Here is a 21,518-nt window from a genome sequence, read left to right as displayed (position 1 = left end):
ATATCAGCCTATATCATCCATCACATGAGCAATGCTCACTCCATTGGGAAATTCAAATTGTTCACATACATTAAGGAAATAATAGTGCATTAATATTACAGAAATCTATAGCATTATGCTAGCTAGTTCACACAGCTGGGCATAAGCACTTATGATGTCAGTAAACAAATGGACATGCTAGTTATTGGTGCATGCAGTAACATCTGAATACTTAAAATTCACAAATAATGCACGCAAATAATAGAACTGGTATTTCCAGTGTCTTTTAGGCTCCTGCTGCAGGCATTCCCCAAAGGGGTAATTACATCCTGTAATGGCCAGTGCATAGCAAGCCTATGTTAATCCTTGAGCATTTTGTACAGTGCTAATTGGCAGTCATTAGCTCAATTTACAGTACCATACAGTAGCTACTGGATAGCTACTGGCTCATATCTCTGTAGGTTGATGTATATAATACAAAACTGCCATATTTAAAGCCATAAAAGCCAGAGTTAACCCTTTTCTTTATTTTATGGTGTCTAAGTCTTTAGTTATGTGGTCAAAGAAATCTTATGGTCAAAATTACAAAAACACTTTTACTATCTTTTTAAATCTCTTTCTTGAATCAAACGAATTAGTTTTGCTGGGAAGGTTATTGATCCTTCATGGAAGAAGGCCAGCCTGGTTTGTTGCCAAGCCATGTGTGGAGGGGCTAACTGAACTTTATATGTCCATCCCTACACAAACAATCTCTTCATTTTCCTGATCTGACAATTTTATATACTTTTATAGTTCTCTGCAATGTCTTTTCTGTGATCTCTAAGTGGATTAAATCCGTGTGTTAGAAAAACAATCTAAAAATGGATCTTTCTGACTATGTAATCACAGCCTGCACTTACAAGAAGTGACTATGCATAGACCAGCCAGCCCAGGAAAAACAATTACATCTTAATTTAAACAGTATAGACAGTACATACTGTCTTAAAAGACAGAATATTACATGATTGAAATTTACATTGCTTATCAGTTTGTCAGTTATTAGCAAGGTACACAAAAACATGTCACAGGTAAAAAAGCAAGGACAGTTCCAACAAATTTCATGAAAAACTATACAAACATCCACTCCCACCACACAGACAGCCAATGGGAAGACATCAGGCAGACGCTTGAGTGGCTTTATTGTATTCTCTGTCTCCATGTCTCTCTCTCTTTCTATCTCTCATTGTGTGTGTGTGTGTGTGTGTGTGTGTGTGTGTGTGTGTGTGTGTGTGAGAGAGAGAGAGAGAGAGAGAGAGAGAGAGAGTGTGTGTGTGTGTGTGTGTGTGTGTGCGTGTGTGTGTGTGTGTGTGTGTGTGTGAGAGAGAGAGAGAGAGAGAGAGAGTGTGTGTGTGTGTGTGTGTGCGTGTGTGTGTGTGTGTGTGTGTGTGTGTGTGTTATATATTGTAACAAGATCCAACTCTCTTATTCCCAAGCACTTTGTATGTCTCTTCCACAGCTTGAAGTCATGCACAGCAGAGAAAACCCATGGTAAAGCTCAACTTCGATTTATTTTACATTTCTGTGTATCTGTGTAATTGTTTTATTGTCAAAGTGTCAGTTTTATTTTAGATGATGTATACTGTGTGTATACAGTATACACAGTCAAATTGGTCAATGTATAGTAATGTTCTGTCCTGACTTTGGCTACACTCTCTCTTCTGTCAATTCAGTTGCTGCTCATTTGATGAGTGCAAGCTCACCACAGAGTGGCTTTTAAGCAGGACTAGACACAGGCCCAAAATAGCAGTAGTGTGTGGCTCAGGACTCAGCCTTCTTGCAGAGAGTGTCTCTAACAAGCAGGTCTTCCATTATGAGGACATCCCCAGTTTCCCTGTGAGCACAGGTGAGTGTGGCCACTGAGACACATAAGGGCTGCAGCCCCAATTCATTTTTGGTCATCAGCCCTTTTTGAAATGCAATTCTGAGTAATTATTGACTGATGATAAAGGGAGCAGTCTAAAATCAAGTGTATTCCAATGCTTTCTGGATTTCAGATGGCAGTGATAATAAAATGCACTGGATGGAACTGATGTTTTATGTCACAATTATTAATCACATGTGAAAGTAAAGAAATTGTATTCACAATGTAAAGCTGTCAGCAGGCAGCGTGTGAGTAGGTTGTAGAAGCTCAGACACTGCAGAAGGCTGTGTCTGCCCTTTGCTGTGCTGTGTGGTTAACAAATTGTGCCCAGCTCCTTGTAAAATGAATTGTGAATTCATGAGAATGAATAACTACTGCCCATGAATAAAATATAATGACTTTGGTAAAAATAGTCCATAATATCTGCCAGAGGGGGTTCTTATTATGATATCTTGGACATATTTAAATATTTATGTCGTGAAGAGAATAATCTTGATAAGTGTTCAAATGCACCAAATGATATTTGTGCCACCTGTTTTTGTGTGCGTGTGTGTCTGTGTGTGTGTGTGTCTGTGTGTGCGCGTGTTGCATGCTTGCATGCACATGTGTGCCTGCTTCATTTTAGCATTAATTAAATAATGGATCACTAAAAGAGGTTCACTATGTCTAATGAATAGTTCAAATAAAGGGAAAAGCACTTGGGGAAAATTGATCTATTAAGTATGATATAGTCTAGTGATTCACTAGTAGATTTACTTTAATAGAGGCCTATAGAGGGCCCTGTGATAATGACTTTGATACATATGTAAACAATATATCTTTTGAGCTGTATTTTAGTAATACATTTCACTATAATTACTGTCAATTTTGAACCTATAAAGTTGACCTGAGAGTGAAGATCAAGGTTATTTAACAAAGGGCTGTTTGGATTTTACATCATTTGTTTTAAATAGTAAAACTTCTCATTATTGCAATTGTTTTGCCAATCTGAAATTGTTAAATAACAAGTTAGTGCTGATTAAAATGCTAATATACTCATTTATTTGGGACCTTTTTAAAAAATTAATTGTAAGTTATTCCCCCTCCCCCCACCCCCCAGTTTTCTTCAGCCTATCCATCAGCGCTCACACTAGAAATGCAGCTGCTGGGGAAGCAGGCACGACTATTCACCTGCTATGGCATTACACAGCATATCTGAAGGCTGAGCAAATCCTGGCAAGCAGAATTCAAGGTTATATTTGTATAGACTGCAGCTGGCCATGCATGGCCAATGTGATCCAGTATTCAAATATGCCCTGACTATAGCAATTAACTGCCCTCCATTTCTTGCATGTCATTCAAATGTGTTTTTTTTTCTAAGATGCAGGTTTAATACATAGCAGATTCACTAAAATCTTCAACATGCTGTTGATTTTTGCAGTGATGTTTATTGTGGACATTGGCAGTAAGCATGAGTGTGTGAGTCATACTTTTAAATATTTTTCATACTTTTAACTGAATGAATAAAACAAAAATGCCAAGTAGTGGAGCTGCTAGTCATTTATTAATGCACTGCCAAAAAAGGTTTATGACAGCAGTGGTCATAAACAAATACAGTGTCTACTTGCTTTTTCTTTCTGGTTGGTGTATGCCAATTTCTGCTGAGTAACGTGTCATTAGATGGATATGCTTTTGCTCTAGGAAACGCTCACTGGTGTCTGTGAGTGGTGAATAGCAAAGTGTAAATGTCGCACAGTAGCAGGTACTTTGTCAGACAGACAGCTTCAGGCCACAGTATACCAACTCATCATTATTCATATGTCTTGTCATGTTAGTCTGAGGGCAACACATAAAACTGTGTTTTTGTACAAGAGTCTTAAGGATAGGAGGGGTTGCATGCTCTATTTAGGTGCCTGAAACTGTATCTGTACATCTGTGTGCTCAGTCATACACAACTCTATGTGACATGCAATGTAGGCTACTGAGATATATATACTGAGTACTGATCATTCTAGAACACAAGGTTCTAATGTCTTGTTTGGGCCAGGGTCGCATAAGGTTGTTACACAGCATAGTGCTTTACACAGTCATTTATTGCCTCTGAAATTGCAGCATAATCCATATACAGGCCATTGTCTGAGCAGTAGGTTCAATTTGACTGGAACCTTATATGCAAGTCCGGCTGGTTCCAACTGCTAACAGTTGTGTAGGTGTCAGGTCTCAAAACTATATATAACCAATCAGTCTGAAGTAATCAGTCCCCTAAGGTTTCTGAAGGAAGTAAATTATTTTTAGAAGCATTAGTGGCTTTGAGTGATATGATAAACAACGCGTGAACAAATGAAACATTTTTTAATACATAAAATCTAGTCTTAAACACAACTAAAGCAATTGTCTGTGTATTTAGTTACATAGAACTATAATTCAGAAAAGGCCAGACGCTCGCAGTTAAAATGAGACGTGGTTTTAATCGATAAAGGATAATCCAACATGGTAGTCAAAATACAGGCAAGGGTCAGAACCAGAATCATAAAGGTAACAGAGCCAGAGAGCATCACAAACAGGGTATAAACAGTCCAGGTCGAAATCCAGAAAGACAGCATAATAAGGGAGACAAATCACAGAAGCGCATAATCGGAAAAATATCAGTAATACAATAAGACAACTGGAAATAACGCTCTGTATGCACGGAAGGATCAATCGGCAATACTACGCAAAGTATATTATGGTTAGGGCAGGTTTAAATAGACACATTAAATTGGTAACCGGTGGGAGTTAATAGTTCGGTGATGAAGATTGTCTGAAACATTGGCGATTGGCTGGGTGTTCTACTGCGTTGTCATCAGAATGCTGCGAGTTGCAGAGCTCAGGGGAAACGGGACGCAAGTTCTGTTAATAAAGAGCAAGCAATGCGAGTAAGTAAAGGGTAAACTGCACCACCTTTTAATGAAACGTGCGTTGTGCGCATTGTTTCAGATTAATTATACTCTGGGCTTTTTAAAGCTTGGCAAATGTGAAACAATGCCGAGAAGCTCTGTGTACATATGCTGCAAAGAACAGATCGCAGATCTACAGCACGAAGGCTGCAGATTAAACCAGTCACAGTAACTAGCTGAGTTAGTCCAAGCATACCGTTAAAGTGGCGTTTTACTATAGCAGCCGAATAGACTATCTCTGGCTTTCATCTGTGCAATAATAACCAGAATATAAATTTCTACTTTCATATTACATACTTATACAATCTAAAAATCTATTTCTATGCTTCATAATGTGACTTGAGAGGGAACGCCAAAAGAGCTATGCATGTGTGTGTACAGGCAGCCTTGGGCACTGGGATTGTGCTGAGCTGTGCCCTTTGCTATTAGGGAGAAATCATGTAAACATATTCCAAGACACAAGAAAGAGCCAATGAAACTTTGAGATCCAACTCATATCAAATTTACAGTACATATCTAAGAGCAATATGCATAATGCTGACACAGAAACTGTGAGCAAGAGAGAATTCTAGCAAGCCAATCAGACATAGTGAGAAGGTTCCCCCTCTGCCACCTTTTAAGATTAACACAAACTTTTAAGATCAACATAAACAGCTAAATGCTTGCTTTTCTTCTCAAGGCTGAACTGTTCCTTGTTACAGAGAATAGATTCTTTGTAATAAACTTAACTATAGATTTTTTTTTTAAATAAATACTTGCTGTGCTGTGTTCTTCACTTGTCTTGATCCTAAACTAGAGAAGAGAAAAATCTCTCTGTGACAAATTGGCAAGCTAGCCAGGGTAAAGCAAGACCTCATTATGGGTGGATGGTGTGCTGCTGTGAAATTGACAGGCCAACATAGAAATAGGTGAGCAGAGCCTTTTTAAAAAAATTCTGCATTAGGTGAGCCTGCCTCCCATGTCACTGCAGTCTGCTGGTATACTTACATATTGAAGCTTTAAAGCATGGTGACATTCTCCTGATCTGAGGACAGGTGACGTACATGACACAGACAAGGTGAAAAATGTTATTGGTTTGGTGACTGGTCTGTGAATAGTGCTCTGAAATCAGGTGTGTATAGCCATTAATCCATTGGTAGTTCAAGAGAGTTAACTCCAGTAAAGGCATGTGGATTCACCCAGTGGGTTAAATTTTGTTTTGTCTATGTATATATTGAGAAAATCCCTGGCATCAAACCCACAGTTTAAAACAAAACAAAATAATTCTGTGCTTTTTAAGATCGGAAGATAGTTCCATGATTTACTGCGAAAAGTCTTAAGCATACAAAATCAGGTGGTTTAAATTTCCTGACCTCTGAGAACCTTTGGGAGGTCAATAGTTTCTGCTCCAATAGAGGCTTTATTCAGGTTTTGTAGTGGGTAGAATTAGTATTCTCTGCAATAAAGGTCTTGTGTTTTTGTGTGCTGTTTTAAATGTTTGTCATTGTGTTGTGTTAGATGGTTGTTGTACTGTTTGGGTTGTAAAGTAGCTAAAAATTAGATTCACATCTGGTTGTATGAGGATATGTGAAAGTGAATGTATGAGCATAAAAATGTTCTAACTACACTTAGTAATTGTACTATTGAATTGTTAATGGGTGTATTCTAAACAATGTTGTGTTAGTCTGTGGCTTTTTTTTTGGACTTTTTGCATTAATCACTGTGAATTAGTGAAGGGTTTTTTTTTTTTTCTGTGCTGGTCATATCTGTATATGTGACATGGCCAGCTTAATGGTCTGTTTTGCATTCTTAGGATGTGTATGTGAGAGAGTGTATGTATTCTCTGCTGACTGGCTGTATTCCTGGGGTGTGTGTGTATATTTGTGTCTCATTGAAGCTAGGTTCTTACTTCTGCATAAACAAGCTTATACAAACTGTAGAGGTTTCTTCTAAATTTATACAATCAACTGGCTTCTCGGGACTTCTCAAACTGCCCATTTCACTGAATCACATGTACTGGTAATTACGGGTCAAACAATAATGGCACTTCTCTTGTATGCACAAGCATCGCCAGATAACATTCTTGGAAGGAACATATTATGTAAAATCAGTACCAACACTAAGTGTAAAGCCATAGGCCTCACAGTGTCATTCAAGAAAGATTAATCTAATCTGTCAATGTATCTACTTTGACCAGACTTGAGTCATAACACACAAGTATATTGGTTTGAACCAAGAGGAGACACAGGACTAAGAAATATATGAAGAGTTCATTTGCAAAAAAAAAAAAAAAAAAAAAAAAAAAAAAGCTGGCTTCCAAGTTATTAACACAAAGCACAATTGTCCATTGTCAAGACATTAAAAGTTCACGTTTTACAGCAGAAAACCTCAAACCACAGTACGGTTCTTGAACATAACCAGAGAAATCCATTCAGCATGCAGTATTTGGGTCACGTGACATGACATTGTTGCAAATTGTTTTGAAGCTACTGTGTGACCGGAATTTCAGAAAACATTATGGCAGTCACTTTAAAGAAGGATAAGGTTGACAAAACTAAAGAGTCCAATAGCACAAACTAAGAATTTGTAGCACATAGAGGAGTTAAATTAAAAACCTGTTTTATTATTGGGCCTTAAATCATCTTTAGCACTAGCCGTACACATTGAAATGAGTTCTCTTGACTTTGTTGGATGGCATTCAAAGGTGTTGGTTACTTGATGTATCATTTTGTACTGAAAAATACAGTTTATTTGTTTATCAGAGCAATTTACCTTAGAGGTTTCCTTGACAAAATGCAATTGGCAACACACCAGGTTCTTCACTCTATTGTAAGTTACATACTCTATTACCTTTTGTGGCAGTGTTCTTATTAGTCTTGTTAGTATGGCAGTGAGCGCTCATACTCAACCGTAGTGACAGCACACCCCAACTGGAAATTGTGTACTCCATGCACATAGGCGTCTCTCGTGCATCCTCCAACCATACTTCTCCCATCCTAGGTTGCCCAACATGCTTCACACATTTCTGGGGTCCCTCACACAGGGGTCAGCATAATCTGAAGGTCCTCATATGGCCCCCACACTGTGCACACCTCCTCTGTCTGCCTCCTCTGTGTGTCTTGATAACCTTGCTCTTTGGTGTTACAATTATGGTGACAGTTTGGTTTTGTAGGCTGGTGGGGATTTTCTTATAAATGTTTTATATTGTCCATTATTGGGCTGTTTGCAGAACTTAGTAGTTTTATGTTAAATATTGCACTTAAAAGAAACTTCTATCTTAAAATAGGGTTGAAATAGGTGACGGGAGGGACAAAGAACAGGTGCACTGGGTTAGTAGGCAGGTGATTGGGAACGAGGTAGGTGTTTACCGTGGGTATCACGGCGAGTGGCCATGGTTCCCCTGCGGAGAGGCCGACCCCCCATGACAAATATAAAAATCTATTTCTATTTTTCATTATGTGACATGAGAGGGAACACCGGTCACGGAAAGCTCCCCTTCCACTAGTCGTATGGTATGGCCCACCACGTGCAGTGGGAGTTCCGCGTTAACTGTGTGTTTGTAACCATGCCTATGTTATGCACACACCTGCATCGGTTTAATCTTGTCATGTTTGTAGGTATTTAAACCCTTGTCAAAGTGCGTGTTATTGTAATTCATTGTTCACTGTTGTTGTTCATGTTCATGTTCATATTCACATTAGTGCCTCTCTTCACCATCTCAATGCCTGTGTTTGTGTTCACCACTTGTGTTACTGGTGAGTGCCGATGTCGTCTTCAGTGTTCGTCAATAAATGTCTGTCTCTGTCGAGCAATTCTGTACATCCTGTTCCTTGCCCTGTGGCACCCGGGCCTTTACAACACCAAACTTGACTATGCATGTGTGAGTACAGGTGGCCTTGGGCACTGGGATTGTGCTGAGCTGTGCCCTTTGCTATCAGGGAGAAATCAGGTAAACATATTCCAAGATGTAAGAAAGAAACAATGAAACTTATAGATCCCACTCATATCAAAATTACACCACATATCTAAGAGCAATATGCATAATGCTGACAAGGGAGGAAAGCAAAGACATTACTGAGGTCGGTTTGGCCCAATACAAAAGTCCTATCTACTGTAGCTTCATCAGGCAGCTGACCAGTTGGGAGCCCATGGAGAGACTGTGAGTAAGAGAATTCTAGCAAGCCAATCATACATAGTGAGAAGGTTCCTCCTCTGCAAACTTTTTGGGTATTTAAGATTAAGATTAACACATACAACTAAATAGTAGCTTTTATCTTTTTTTCTCGAGACTGAACTGTTACTTGTTACAAATAATGGATTCTTTGTAATAAACTTTACTATAGATTTTTAATATACTTGCTGTGCTGTGTACTTCATTTGTCCTGAACCTAAACTGGAGAAGAGAAAAATCTCTCCATGACACCTGCGTAGGTCTCCTTAACTTTCTTCCAATAATGCAAACAAACAAAAGGTTTGCTTAACAGTGATCAGAAGTTCTAGCACTTCTTATGTAGTTTCAGGATATATGATAACATCATATGGCACTCTGAGATGCACTGAGCATTTGCAGTGATGTCAGCACTCATTGGACAGGTGTTGGTACCTGCATAGCCCAAAGAGTAACAAGCAGTTCTGTGTCTCTTTCTTCTGTGTAGTTCCTGGCCATGACGGGCGCCTTGTGTTTGGCTATGTGAAAGACAAGTCTTGTGTCTTCATGCAGGGAAGATTCCATCTATATGAGGGTTACTCACTGTGCCAGGTGAGTTAAGACTGATGTAATACCATGTCTCATTGTCCTAATGTCCACTAGAGCAGTTTTCCTGTTCTTTATATGTTTACATTTACAGCATTTAGTTGACGTATCCAAAGCAATTGAGTAATTGAGCATTAAGGGCTCAGCTTAGTGGCCCAACAGTGGCAACTTGGCAGTGGTGGGGCTTGAAGCAGCAACCTACAAGTCAAGTACCTTAACCACTGAGCTAGCCACATTAGCTATTTCCAATTACTTAACTATAGACCAAAATGCCCAAAAAAGTGGTTTCACACATCAGGAAAGTTTCACATTATTCTTACTGTCAGTGTCTACTTTTTTCTCATAATAATCCTTACAGATAAAGATTTCACCCTCACTCCAGGCCTGACTTGTCCTCTTATCTTTTTGGTTTGTTCCTGGTGTTTGTTATTAAACTAGTCATTTATTTACATTGTCCTGTCTATCATTTTTGCTATGTCTTCCCCTGTTTTGGATTCTGCTCATTCTCAAGTCCAAGTCGCTGGTACTTTGCACATGTGTTCGCCCCCCACCTCACTCCCATTATATTGTGAGCATTAGTGATATCTCTTAGCATCTAAATGATCTGCTGCTACTGGACAATATACAAACCAACAGGTGAATACGGGAATTACTGGCACTTTTTTCCCCACTGCTTGTAATGAAATGCAGGTAGAGGGAGCGTTTATCCCTGTAGGATACACTTTTTAAAGCAAGGCCTTATGAATTAGTGGAAAAGGATTTCTGTCCATACAACATAATGGAACTGGTAATTCCTGTATGGATCATTAACTTTTATCTTTCGCAGTCACAAACCACAGTGGCTAAACAGAGACTTGGGTAATGGAGTTTCTGACACTCAAAATAAATATACTCCACCTCCTCATGCACACTAAAGTATGATGAACATGGCAAGATATCAGCATAAACGTTCAAAATCCACATTTACAACAGAAAACCAAAATGAGAATATTAACAATTAGTTGTACAATTGCTTTCAGACTATTGAGGACCCACCCTCTGCTCCAGTTATATAATATTGAATATTCAGTTGAGTAATAGTTTAAAATGTTAGCCTCATTGGTTTAATTTTCAGTTTGTATTTAGTGGCAGTGAGATCTATGTTCTTCTGCATTCTGATTTCTATCACAGCTGAGATTTACAGGATGCATTCTTTGAATCCTAGGCCTGCTTACCATGTGTTGTCTGACAGGTGAGAACTGGAATTTACACCTGTCCAGGAGAATCATTTATCTGTCATAAAAGGTGCCAAGGATCTGCTTTTCATTAAACTGCTGAGGAATGTACATCCTTCAGCACTGTGCTAAAACTGCCATAGTAATTGCATTTCTGACAGCATGACACAAGGCATTACAATCAGACACCACAGGCACCATGTGCTTCTGAAGTTGGACAAGAGCACTTCACTCTTAATGGAAGGCTAAGGCATTAAATCTATCAGTCGCCTGGCCTATTCAGTCTTTGCTTTTCAATTGACCATTATGGTAAATACCTTCAGCTTGAAGCACTATTACATACTGTGGTGCTGAAAAGAGTGAGGCAAAATGTTATCACGGAACAAATGCTGAGACTGATGAGACTCAGAAATTTAGATACAGTTTCATTATGTTAAAAACACGGAGAAAACAATGGTGAATTAACACTGAGCATAATCACTGGGTGGTGTGCAATGGTCATCATATGCTCCTAGCAACTACTTCTGAATCTATGTCTAAAATTTCTTAATTCTTTAATACACCCTCTCTAATTAGCCTCTTATTAGAGACTAAGGCCAGTACTTGTACTTGGTTGCCACAGTTATGAAAGCTGATCCATATATATGGATATACATCTACACAACTCAATAGTGCATTTAAAGCGTTGGTGAAACTTCTATAAAGGAAAGTGCAGTTGATTATATGAGAAAAGGTTTGCGAGACCACTAATCTGACACAAGCACCCAGAAACAATTCATGCTAAAAGTGCTTCAGAATGCATTGCACAGCTTTGATGAATCATTGTCATAATCTTTACCATAAACACTGATAACAACATAAAATCATTAGGACATTCTAGATCTGACAGACACAATTCTGTTCCACTTTTGCTGTATTTAGATGAGTGAATGATCAGACTGGAAGATATTTAGGCGAGTGAGTGGTCAGACTAGAAGACACCCCCAGCTGTGTTCATTGGCTTTAAACATTTTTGTAATTTACCCTCTGTGCTCAGAATTAATAAGGAAGTGTTATCCATGTAAGTTGTCTCATTTACAGTTTATCATTCTACCCACTGCGTGCAGATAGGCCATTATATAGACCCACATTGTGGAAACACACATGCCTTGTACTTTATTTTAAGTGATGTCTTTGTTGGGGAGAGATGTGCTGCTGGGGTTAGTTGGATAGCAGCTTGCCTAGCCTCCACTGACCCCATTTTTCATTTGCAGTCAGGGCTACACAGCTGAAACAAACAGTGTTGTCCAATTCTGTCATTACCTCTGCAGGTTAGGTATTGTTGCATAAACAGTGATCTACAGAGACAGAAGAAAACAAAGAGTGTGGGTAAGGAGAGTTGGTCAGGAATGGGGTTCAAACCCACAGTCCCTTTCACATCACAGCCAAGCACTCAGCTGTGTTAATAGGGCAGTGTCCTCCAGAGCTCGGGCACGGCAGCACTTGGCTTATGACCGAATTCTCCACAATCACCATCTGTGGTGTGCTTTTCTGTTTTCTGTTTCACTCACATCCCTTTACTCAGCTCAGTGCTGATTTTTAAGATGTTATCATTTAGGTATTTTTAAGAATATCTTTCTGGTGATTTCTTATGTACAGCTCTTACAGCTGCAAAACTAGTGATTTGTGAAGAACATTACTTTTTACTATGGACAAATTGCTCAAGGAGTAAATAATACAGCAAGCACAAATGGAATTTAGCCTTGGACCTGAAAGTGTTTTTACACATGAACTACACACATGCGTATACACACACAGACACACACACACAGACACACACACACATATATATCCATTTTCTCTAATTACTTTGCATACATATTAAAAGTCCTATTCTCAGCTTAATTCTACTAAAATAATTGCCTACTCATGATTAATATGCCACATTCAGTAAGCATTAAATCTTCTCATAGGCTTATTCTCATTCGAGTGTTCTAGCGTTGAATCATCAGCTGGCCAATGACATGTAGACTTTTTAGCATACAAAGTACAACTCAGAGGATAATTCACTTGAGAACACTCCAACTATGCACTCTTCTAAATACACACTTACCAAATTTCCTAGAATAAAGCTGCTGATTGAAAATACCATGGGAGGTCAGTGGGGTTAGTGTGGGATGCATGGTGAAAATGCCCAGCCTGAAAGAGCTCTGAAGGTGTGTTCTTTAATTTAGAGTTTATTGATTTGGAGTAGATTTTGTAAACCATTATGGTGGTGCTATTGGTGGCGGGCCCCGTACCTCAGCTTCTCCAGCTAACACACAGTGACATCTCTATTGAGCTGTGCTATATAGAGCCTTCGAGTGCATTAATCATTATTCATTGCTTCTCTTTCTCCTCTCTCCCTCCCTTCCCCCTCTCTCATTCTGTCATTCTTTCCGTGTCACCCATTGGTCTTTGGTATACAATCCTACATTTACCTAATTTACAATGATTAAAGCTTCTTTTAACACCTACTCATAGCTGCTGGTGGCAACTATCAGACTTTAGGTTAGGTGAAGGTAGTCCTAGTCCTAGAGTACCAAGCTTTTGTATAGTCTTTTGTGCCTGTCTGTCTCTCATTCACTCACTTTCTCAATCTATTTCTTTCTCTCTCTCTCTCTCTCTCTCTCTCTCCATCTCTCTCTCACACACAGCCCTCAGATAATTAACATTCAGAAGAGATTTGAAATATTATGCAGGTGTGTTAGATAATGGTTAGGATTAAATCTTTAAATGTGGTACTCCTAGGAGACGACTGCTTGTGTGTGTAGGTCTTTACAAGACATGATTTGGAGCTCAGATATGTGTAGGAAGGGAATTGATCTGGCAATATGATTTGGGTTTAAGTACAGGAATTTCATATTCTGTCTACCATGTGTGTTTGTTTGTATGTCCACCTAAATATTCATATTTCATATCACTTGACCTCCCTGTGAATCTATTAAAACTTATACTGTATACCTAAATGAAATAGTAATTTCTGCATCATGGGGCCAAATTCACAAAACTTACTGCCAGATTTAATGTGACATTAATAGCAAATTAATGTTATACATGGTATCACATTTCTTCATTCATAAATTTGGATTTCTGGCATATTTGCCTGATATATGTGATATATATACATTTTGTCCTCATTTGCATATAACAATAGCAATTCATACTAGAACACTGCTCTGCAAAAATACCACCTGAACCTGTCTGACAGTAAATGATCCAGTAATAAGCTATCCAATGTGGATTGGATGATCTTTTCTCTAACTATGTTTGGTCACACATGCAAGTCATCAACAAAATTCTACACACACACCCATTTAGTTAACTTTAAATTTTTATTTAAAAGGATAATTTTGGTCTGTTTGAAATGATCATGATGGCAAATGTTGGAATATGCAAAAGTAGGAATACAGGAAGAGGAAGGTGACTTGCTTGAGCAGGAGCTCAGAATGCCACAAACTTTTCCCACAAGAAATGTAAGTGTTAGAGAAAGAAACCATAAACAGATATAGACTGGGGCCATATACAATTTTGCTGCCCTGCCATAATTTAGAAGAAGTATTTGCCCTCAGCTCAGTACAACCATGCAGTTCCCATCTTGGTGAAAGTTATATATGCGTTATATATATCATGAGTGGGGTTAATCAGTCATCTGACTCTTGGCATGGGCCTTTAATATGCATAGTCTTATCTACAAGTCGATTTTGATTGGCTTTTACCCAGGGCACAGGTGAATATAGTGCAGTGGAAAGTTGACACAGTATTGCCATGGTAACTTTATAAATATGAATTAAATACCATGTTACACACTTTGCATGATGTAGCAAGTTTTACGAATCTCGCCCTATGTGGTCTCATCACAGTCCCAATGCATTCACTCTATAAGTGATTAGAATGACTGAGATTGTGTGGCAGGGCTGAATGATTGTTTCCTCTGTGTGGGTGCTCTATCCAGGTCACGTTTCCTGTGCGGGTCTTTAAGCTGATGGGAGTGGAGACTATTATAGTAACGAATGCCTCAGGAGGCCTCTGTCAGGACTTCAAAGTGGGAGACATTATGGTCATCAAGGACCACATTAACTTGCCGGGGTTTGCAGGACAGCATCCACTGTGTGGGCCAAATGATGAACGGTAGGAAGAGACACAAAGAGATAGAGTGCTGTCTTTTCTCATTGCAGAAACATTAAATGCACAAATGTATCCACATAAAGGTGGTTTAAGCCCTACTGCGAGATCACCATTTTGCTATTATGAATTAAACATAATAGAGTATTAATATATAACTATGTAATATAGAATTATTTCAATGAACTTAAGCTGTTCACATTAAACATTAATCTGGGTCTGCCTCAGGTTTGGGATCCGCTTCCCATGTATGTCTGACGCCTACAATAAAGTTCTGAGGAAGCTTGCCCTGGACATCAGCATGGAGCTGGGCTACTCCAACTTTGTGCGGGAGGGTGTTTATTGCATGGTTAGTGGGCCCAATTTTGAGACAATCGCTGAGGCCCGGATGCTGCATGTTCTAGGTAGTGACTCCGTAGGTAAGGAAGACGCACCTGTGTACATACCTGTGTACATTTTGAACTATAAGAGAATGTCATTGCATATCCTGTTTGCCTTTACAGTTGACATACATCCACTGTAATTAGCCCTTAATAAAAATGTTAGACTGTTACATGCCCCCAGTTGCTGGCAAAATTGACAGGGCTGTAACAGGCCAAAGAGGTGTGTGTGTGTGTGTGTGTGTGTGTGTGTGTGTGTGTGTGTGTGTGTGTGTGTGTGAGAAATAGTCAAGGATGAGACCAACACCAGTAACCTCTGCATTAATCAATTTACTTGTACCAGTAAAATCAATGGCGAAAACACATAGTTCAGAGCATAAAAACAATTCTAGTGAGTGCCCATAAAGTATGGATGGATGGTGTGGACGGTGCCAAAGAAACGAAAATAATAAACCAGCTTCCCTGCCTACCACATACCTTTCCTGATCAACCATGCAACGAAATGGCACCCACCCCTAATCTACCAAATCTATACATTGAAATCACCTGTAACCATGTTACCTGACTTGTCCACACTGACAGATAGGGGAAACATAACAGCAATCTCGTAAGTAAACTAAACAGTATTGTTCATACACTGTCACAAGATGCCTTAAGTAATAACTCAAGCATGTTCCGAATCAGTGCTGCACATGTTCAGTGCTCTCCAATAAACAATGTATGATGAAGGTTTTGAGAAAAAAAATTCACTCATAAGTAGAATTCATATTGTTAACATTAGTTCGTTGTGTATGCAAAGCATAGTTGTATCCCCAAATTAGATTTCTTAGTTGCTCCTTTTAAAAACATTTCCTCATGTCCTTCTCTGCTTGATCTATGAGGTTGGTGTTATGGATCTTTCCAGGCCTTTAATGATCAATACAAATGCATGTACTGCCTCTGTACCATTGGCTGGCTGGGAGTTCAGCATGGAGTCATTCCTACTTATTAAGACTTAAAAATGTAAACCAGAAGCCCTCTGTCTTATCAATAAATGTGGTGCCTGGTCCCATGGGGTAGTCTTCACCAGAAAGCTAATTGCTATTTAATTAAAGTTGTTTGCCCCTCCCCCTTCCAACCTATACTCTCCTTACCCCCATGTCCTCACAGGTATGAGCACGGTCCCTGAGGTGACAGTAGCCAAGCACTGTGGCCTGCATGTCCTCGGCTTATCCCTTATCACCAACAAGGTGTCCTTGGACTACAGCCGTGAAGAGAAGGTCAACCACGAGGAGGTGCTGCAGATCAGCAAAATGAGGGCGGAGATGCTGCAAAAGGTGCTCACCACCTTCATTGCTCACTCCCACCAGGTGGAGGGTATCAACAGCAACTAGGCATGTTTCACCCACCCATGTATGGCAGACCTGACTAAAGATATCAGATTTCAGTCACAGCATATGTGGTGTTGGTCACACATGAGGTAGGTTGGTCTAGTAAGGAATTACTTGTCAGGGATTTATATATATATATATATATATATATATATATATATATATATATATATATATATATATATATATATATATATACACACACACACACACACACACACACACACACACACAAAGAGTCAGTTTTTATCCCAAACTGTAAATACTGACATGTTCCATTTGAAGTTTGCCAATGTAAATACATTTTTAAAAATTGTACTTGTTACACTGACAATGTTACAATATCACACAGCATTTGTAATCATATTACATGTCCCACTTGTTATACTGACAATGTTACAATATCACACAGCATTTTTAATCATATTACATGTCCCATTTATATGTTACATTAAAATGGTATCAAGCACAGTTACAGTGGAAGACAGATAAACTGTAGGGGAGAAAGAGTACAAAAGAGCAAAAATCCATGATTACATCAGTGTGATGCACTGCAACTGAGCTTTGTCAGGGAACTCTGACTGTGGATGGCAAAGAAATCTGAGCTGAAGAGCAAACTGCCACGTACAGAACAAAGATACTGGACACAGCGGGATGACTGCTGTTAGCATTGACCTGCTTTGGACATGAAGGGCAGTGAAGACGCTGAATCTTGAGAGCTGTGCTCTGGGTATTGTTACACAAAACTCAGGCTAATTATCTTATAATTATCTTAAAACCACATAGTTGAAATCATTGTGTTTTTAGAGTCATTTTACATGTTGACTAATGTTGCCCCTGATTTGAATGCCAAATTCAACTATATTTGCAAGCTTACATTGTACAGTATTCTGTGTCAAACTGTAGCACAGTTGAGATTAAATCCCCTCTGTGTCTCGTGAAATCTATTACTGGGAGCCTTTGAAAAATGCAACTGGCTACTTTCATGTTAAGGATAGTTTAACATGGTCCCCCTCTGCAGCAGCATTAGATGCTAACATGTAATGGAAATGAAACATTTTTTTTTTATTTAAACTCTGGAAAATATCCATCACATATACTTGAAAGGGGATAGTCTGTCCTTAATGATTTAATATGTCAAAGATCCTCCACAGTGAGACTCCCCTATTCCCATTACAGCTGACTGATTTCTAGCCTTTTTAGACAAAATCAAATGGAGTCTTTATTAGCTGTAACAAATATCTTAGATCTATGTGAAAAATAACTGTAATGTTAGTCCAAGCAATTTAAAACTACATTTTGCTAAATTATTCTGTTAATTATTTTGTTTGTTAACTATTGCTAGTCTCTTAAGGATCTGCTTCCTGCCCTATATCACTAATCACATCATTAGTTGCCAAGCTGTCAAGTAAATGGGATATTTGCCTGTCAAGAGATGATGGTGACACTAATAAGAGTGATGTGCTCTGATGAGAGGAAGGCTCTAAGACAGTTGGGTCTAATTTTTAGCATTTGAGCGTGAGTGTAAACCGGTACTTACCCAGCCAAAATGCTTCCAAATAACCATATGCAATTTTAAATTCATACCCTGGGTAGGATGTCACAATTTGGGGCTGAAAGTATTTTTAACTGTAAATGTAATGGTACCCATAAATTTAACTGTAAATTTTAATGGTACCCATATATATAGTTTTGAAATGCTTTTATATGCAAACACATATAAGGAACATAAGTAACAGCAGTTTTAATTAGTTACATATATACTTGACATTGGCAAATCGAGTATACAGTGGTTTAATTTGGAATTATCCAAAAAAGCAACACATTGTTAGTATACCTTATTACAGGACAGTTTAATAGTAGAAAAAAACTTGACATAATTTTAAAATAGGACAACCCCCAATAAACACACCCACTTAACCATCCATTTACCAGACAGCTAAACACTTAGCAGTGTAGTCCTTTACCTACCTCTACAGAAGTCTAAAAAGAATCTTAGCCTGCAAAGATTTGACACGTTACTCTACTGTGGCCAAACTACTCATTTGCCATAATTTTAACAACCATTTCCCATAATGCTGTTTTATCATATTAACATAATACACCATTTGATTATTTGCACATCCTCTGTGTCCCAGTGATGAGACCATGTGCCCAAGACAAAAGATTTAATGTTTGTTTTTGTATGGGTTTTTTTTTTGTTTGTTTGTTTGTTTGTTTTACTTAAACCATCGGTTCATTTTCTGCTGCATTGCAGTCCTCAAAAAGTTATTTTGCTAATAAACATTGTGTGCATAAAAGGTGGAATTAACTCTTTACAGTAGCCATTTGTGTCCAGCTTGTCTTACTTTACATAACCATAGATGATAATTCAATACAGGTTTTTTTTGCTGTGTGTCAGTATTATGGATTTTAAAGATCAAGGAGTTTCAATTCTGATTAAAAACTGTGTATAACCTTTAATTTTCTAAGAATTTCAAAATGCAAAAAAACAGTCTAGTTCTATTTTATGCAAGGAATCCTTCAATCTTGTTGTTCTGAATCAGCAGAAGAGAGTGGTCACTTCCAGTAATTCCGTGACCTGTTGGCACAGAGTGGCCATTTGGAGGGTAAATCTTTGATGGGGAACATCCATCTGAATGCCAAGAACTATAGGCTATACACACAAAGCAAAAGCTACTAAGAAGCAGTTAAGAGATCTAGGCTTGTGGAGAAATTAAAACTGTGTCTGTTCTACTTCATACATTTCCACAATTTCATAGCTAAAGGTGGGCAATATGTTATCACTTTTAGTGTACTGGAAGGGTTCCAAAAGTATACAATGGTTCAGACAAAATGTGAGTCAGCTGGTTAATGTAGCTGGCCTGCCACTGCTTTAACATACTGTGCAGCACGGTTTTACATTTTCAAGATTTACTGCACATTAAAGGAAAATATATTCTCCATGGTGGGTTCCTAGTCTGAGACAAGCTAAAGGCAAGAACTGATTAAAAATGGACTGCAGCATGCTAATAAGATTAGAAACAGTGCATATTAGTGCAAGGGTTACAGCAATGAGTTTAGCTGAGATTCATCATCTGCTACACATAACAATACATTAGGATGAAGACATCATTTACATTAAATCAGTGGAAAGACCTCTCTTACTGATGCTTTCAGGTCAGGAAAAATTACCAAAAGGAAAATTGAACTCACCACATCTCTCATAAAGAAACTCAAATGGTTGTTCTATAAACATTTCTCATATAGCATAGAATACAGCTCCAATGTTACATCCTGAGTTTTCCATTGCTAGTATGACAGAAACCAATTTGGCTATGTTTCCTTAATAAGGAATTGCCCTGGAGGCAGGTCATTTGTTGTGATGGAGTGACCATGTACTTGTTAACCTGTGATATGAATTTCTCACATCCGACTCTGTAGGTGTGCTTCATATTCACAGTGCACCTGGTCTGTCAATTTTAACCATCTGTCATCACCCATGATTTGCAGCGTCTAGCTGACCATCACAGGTGTCTGCAGTTTATGACACAAGCAACATCCAATACAATTAGTAACACTATTTTAAGCTGCCTGAAATACAGGGAAATTTTTCTATGATAATATGGCTCCGACAGTATTTTAAATGTTAACAGCGAAACAACAAAAACAGTGTTTTTGGAAATGTGGAGGAGATTTTATTCTGCTGCTCTACTGCCAGTGGGAGGAGATTCCAGTATCCAAGTTTCAAGTTTCAAGTTTGGTTTATTTGTCACATACATAGTCATACACAGTATAACTCACAGTGAAATAGTTGTCCAATTCCCTGTCTGTCAGTCTACCACTCTGCTACTGCTAGGTAGCAAGTAAGCCAGAGTCTGTTTGTCAGAGAATGCTACTAGAAACGGAGAAATCAATTAACACTGCTTACACACATCACATTGGATTATTGTGTTGTACACACGCATGGAAAAAATTAAAAATTGTGTAAAGTGTTCTTTTCATGAGGAGAATGTTGTCACATTCAAATTAGCTGTGCTAATTTAAGATGCATTAAGATGGTAGTGCAAACTAGGATGTATCACCTACATGCCTCACTTCAACCCTCTCTCAATCCCATCACTGACAGGCAAAAAACCTGATCATCCAAACACATCATTGGTAGTAAAACCGGGAAATGGTGTACACCACAATAACATCACATATTTAGTAACGTAGTCAGTCTTAGACAAGGATCAATAAGGAGCCCTTTATAGTAAAATATGTGGTTTATTTAGCATACAGAGATGTGTGCTTACAGACACCTATTTCCACCACATCTTTCACTTCCAGTATGTTATTTTTCTTGCTATTCATGTACAAGTTTAAAGGAAAGAACTGTCCACACATTATAAAAGCTTTGACCATAATGGGTTTGCCAGTGCAAAGTAAGGTTCATTGAGTAGTCTGTGATGCCTCCAATAAGAAATAATATCCCATACAATCCATTCAGTGCAGTCAAACTACAGCTGTCCTGCTTTTTCCTAACAGAGGTGAGTAGGTGCACAGAATCCTCTACAGTCATCTTAGAAGAGAGGGATGGGAAAGATGAGAATTTGGACTGCTGAGTCATCGGTGTAAGGAAATGCTTTTCATTTAGCTTCCGCTCTAATCTTGTTATAACCAGTAGTGGTGATTAAAAACAGGACAAAGAATGTTAAAAAAATCATTGATATTGATATTGTGGAAATATTACGAATATGAGAAGATTACAGTCCACTTCTTGTGACATTAAAATGATGTAATAATACTGTTGCTGAATGCTTATTTTTAGAAGCCAAAATATAAATAAAAGAGGCTAATATGTCAATCTTAGCAAAACATCTTTAGTCTATTTCAAATAAATGCAGTCGATAAGATCGTCAAG

General features: G+C 38.4%; 1 protein-coding gene across 1 annotated transcript; it reads left to right on the top strand.

Moving 5' to 3' along the window:
- The first annotated feature begins 1,464 nt into the window (after positions 1-1,464).
- pnp4b (purine nucleoside phosphorylase 4b) lies at positions 1,465-16,749 on the top strand. Its single transcript, XM_027002578.2, has 6 exons — positions 1,465-1,506; positions 1,689-1,861; positions 9,429-9,532; positions 14,714-14,889; positions 15,112-15,302; positions 16,413-16,749. The coding sequence occupies exons 1-6, from the start codon at positions 1,484-1,486 to the stop codon at positions 16,634-16,636; spliced, it is 891 nt and encodes a 296-aa protein (XP_026858379.2). The 5' UTR covers positions 1,465-1,483; the 3' UTR covers positions 16,637-16,749.
- Positions 16,750-21,518: the final 4,769 nt, after the last annotated feature.

The sequence above is a fragment of the Electrophorus electricus genome, chromosome 10 (assembly GCF_013358815.1).
Source record: "Electrophorus electricus isolate fEleEle1 chromosome 10, fEleEle1.pri, whole genome shotgun sequence".
NCBI lineage: Eukaryota > Metazoa > Chordata > Actinopteri > Gymnotiformes > Gymnotidae > Electrophorus > Electrophorus electricus.
The sequence above is the reverse complement of the archived record's forward strand: the minus strand, read 5'-3'. Positions and strand labels throughout refer to the sequence as shown.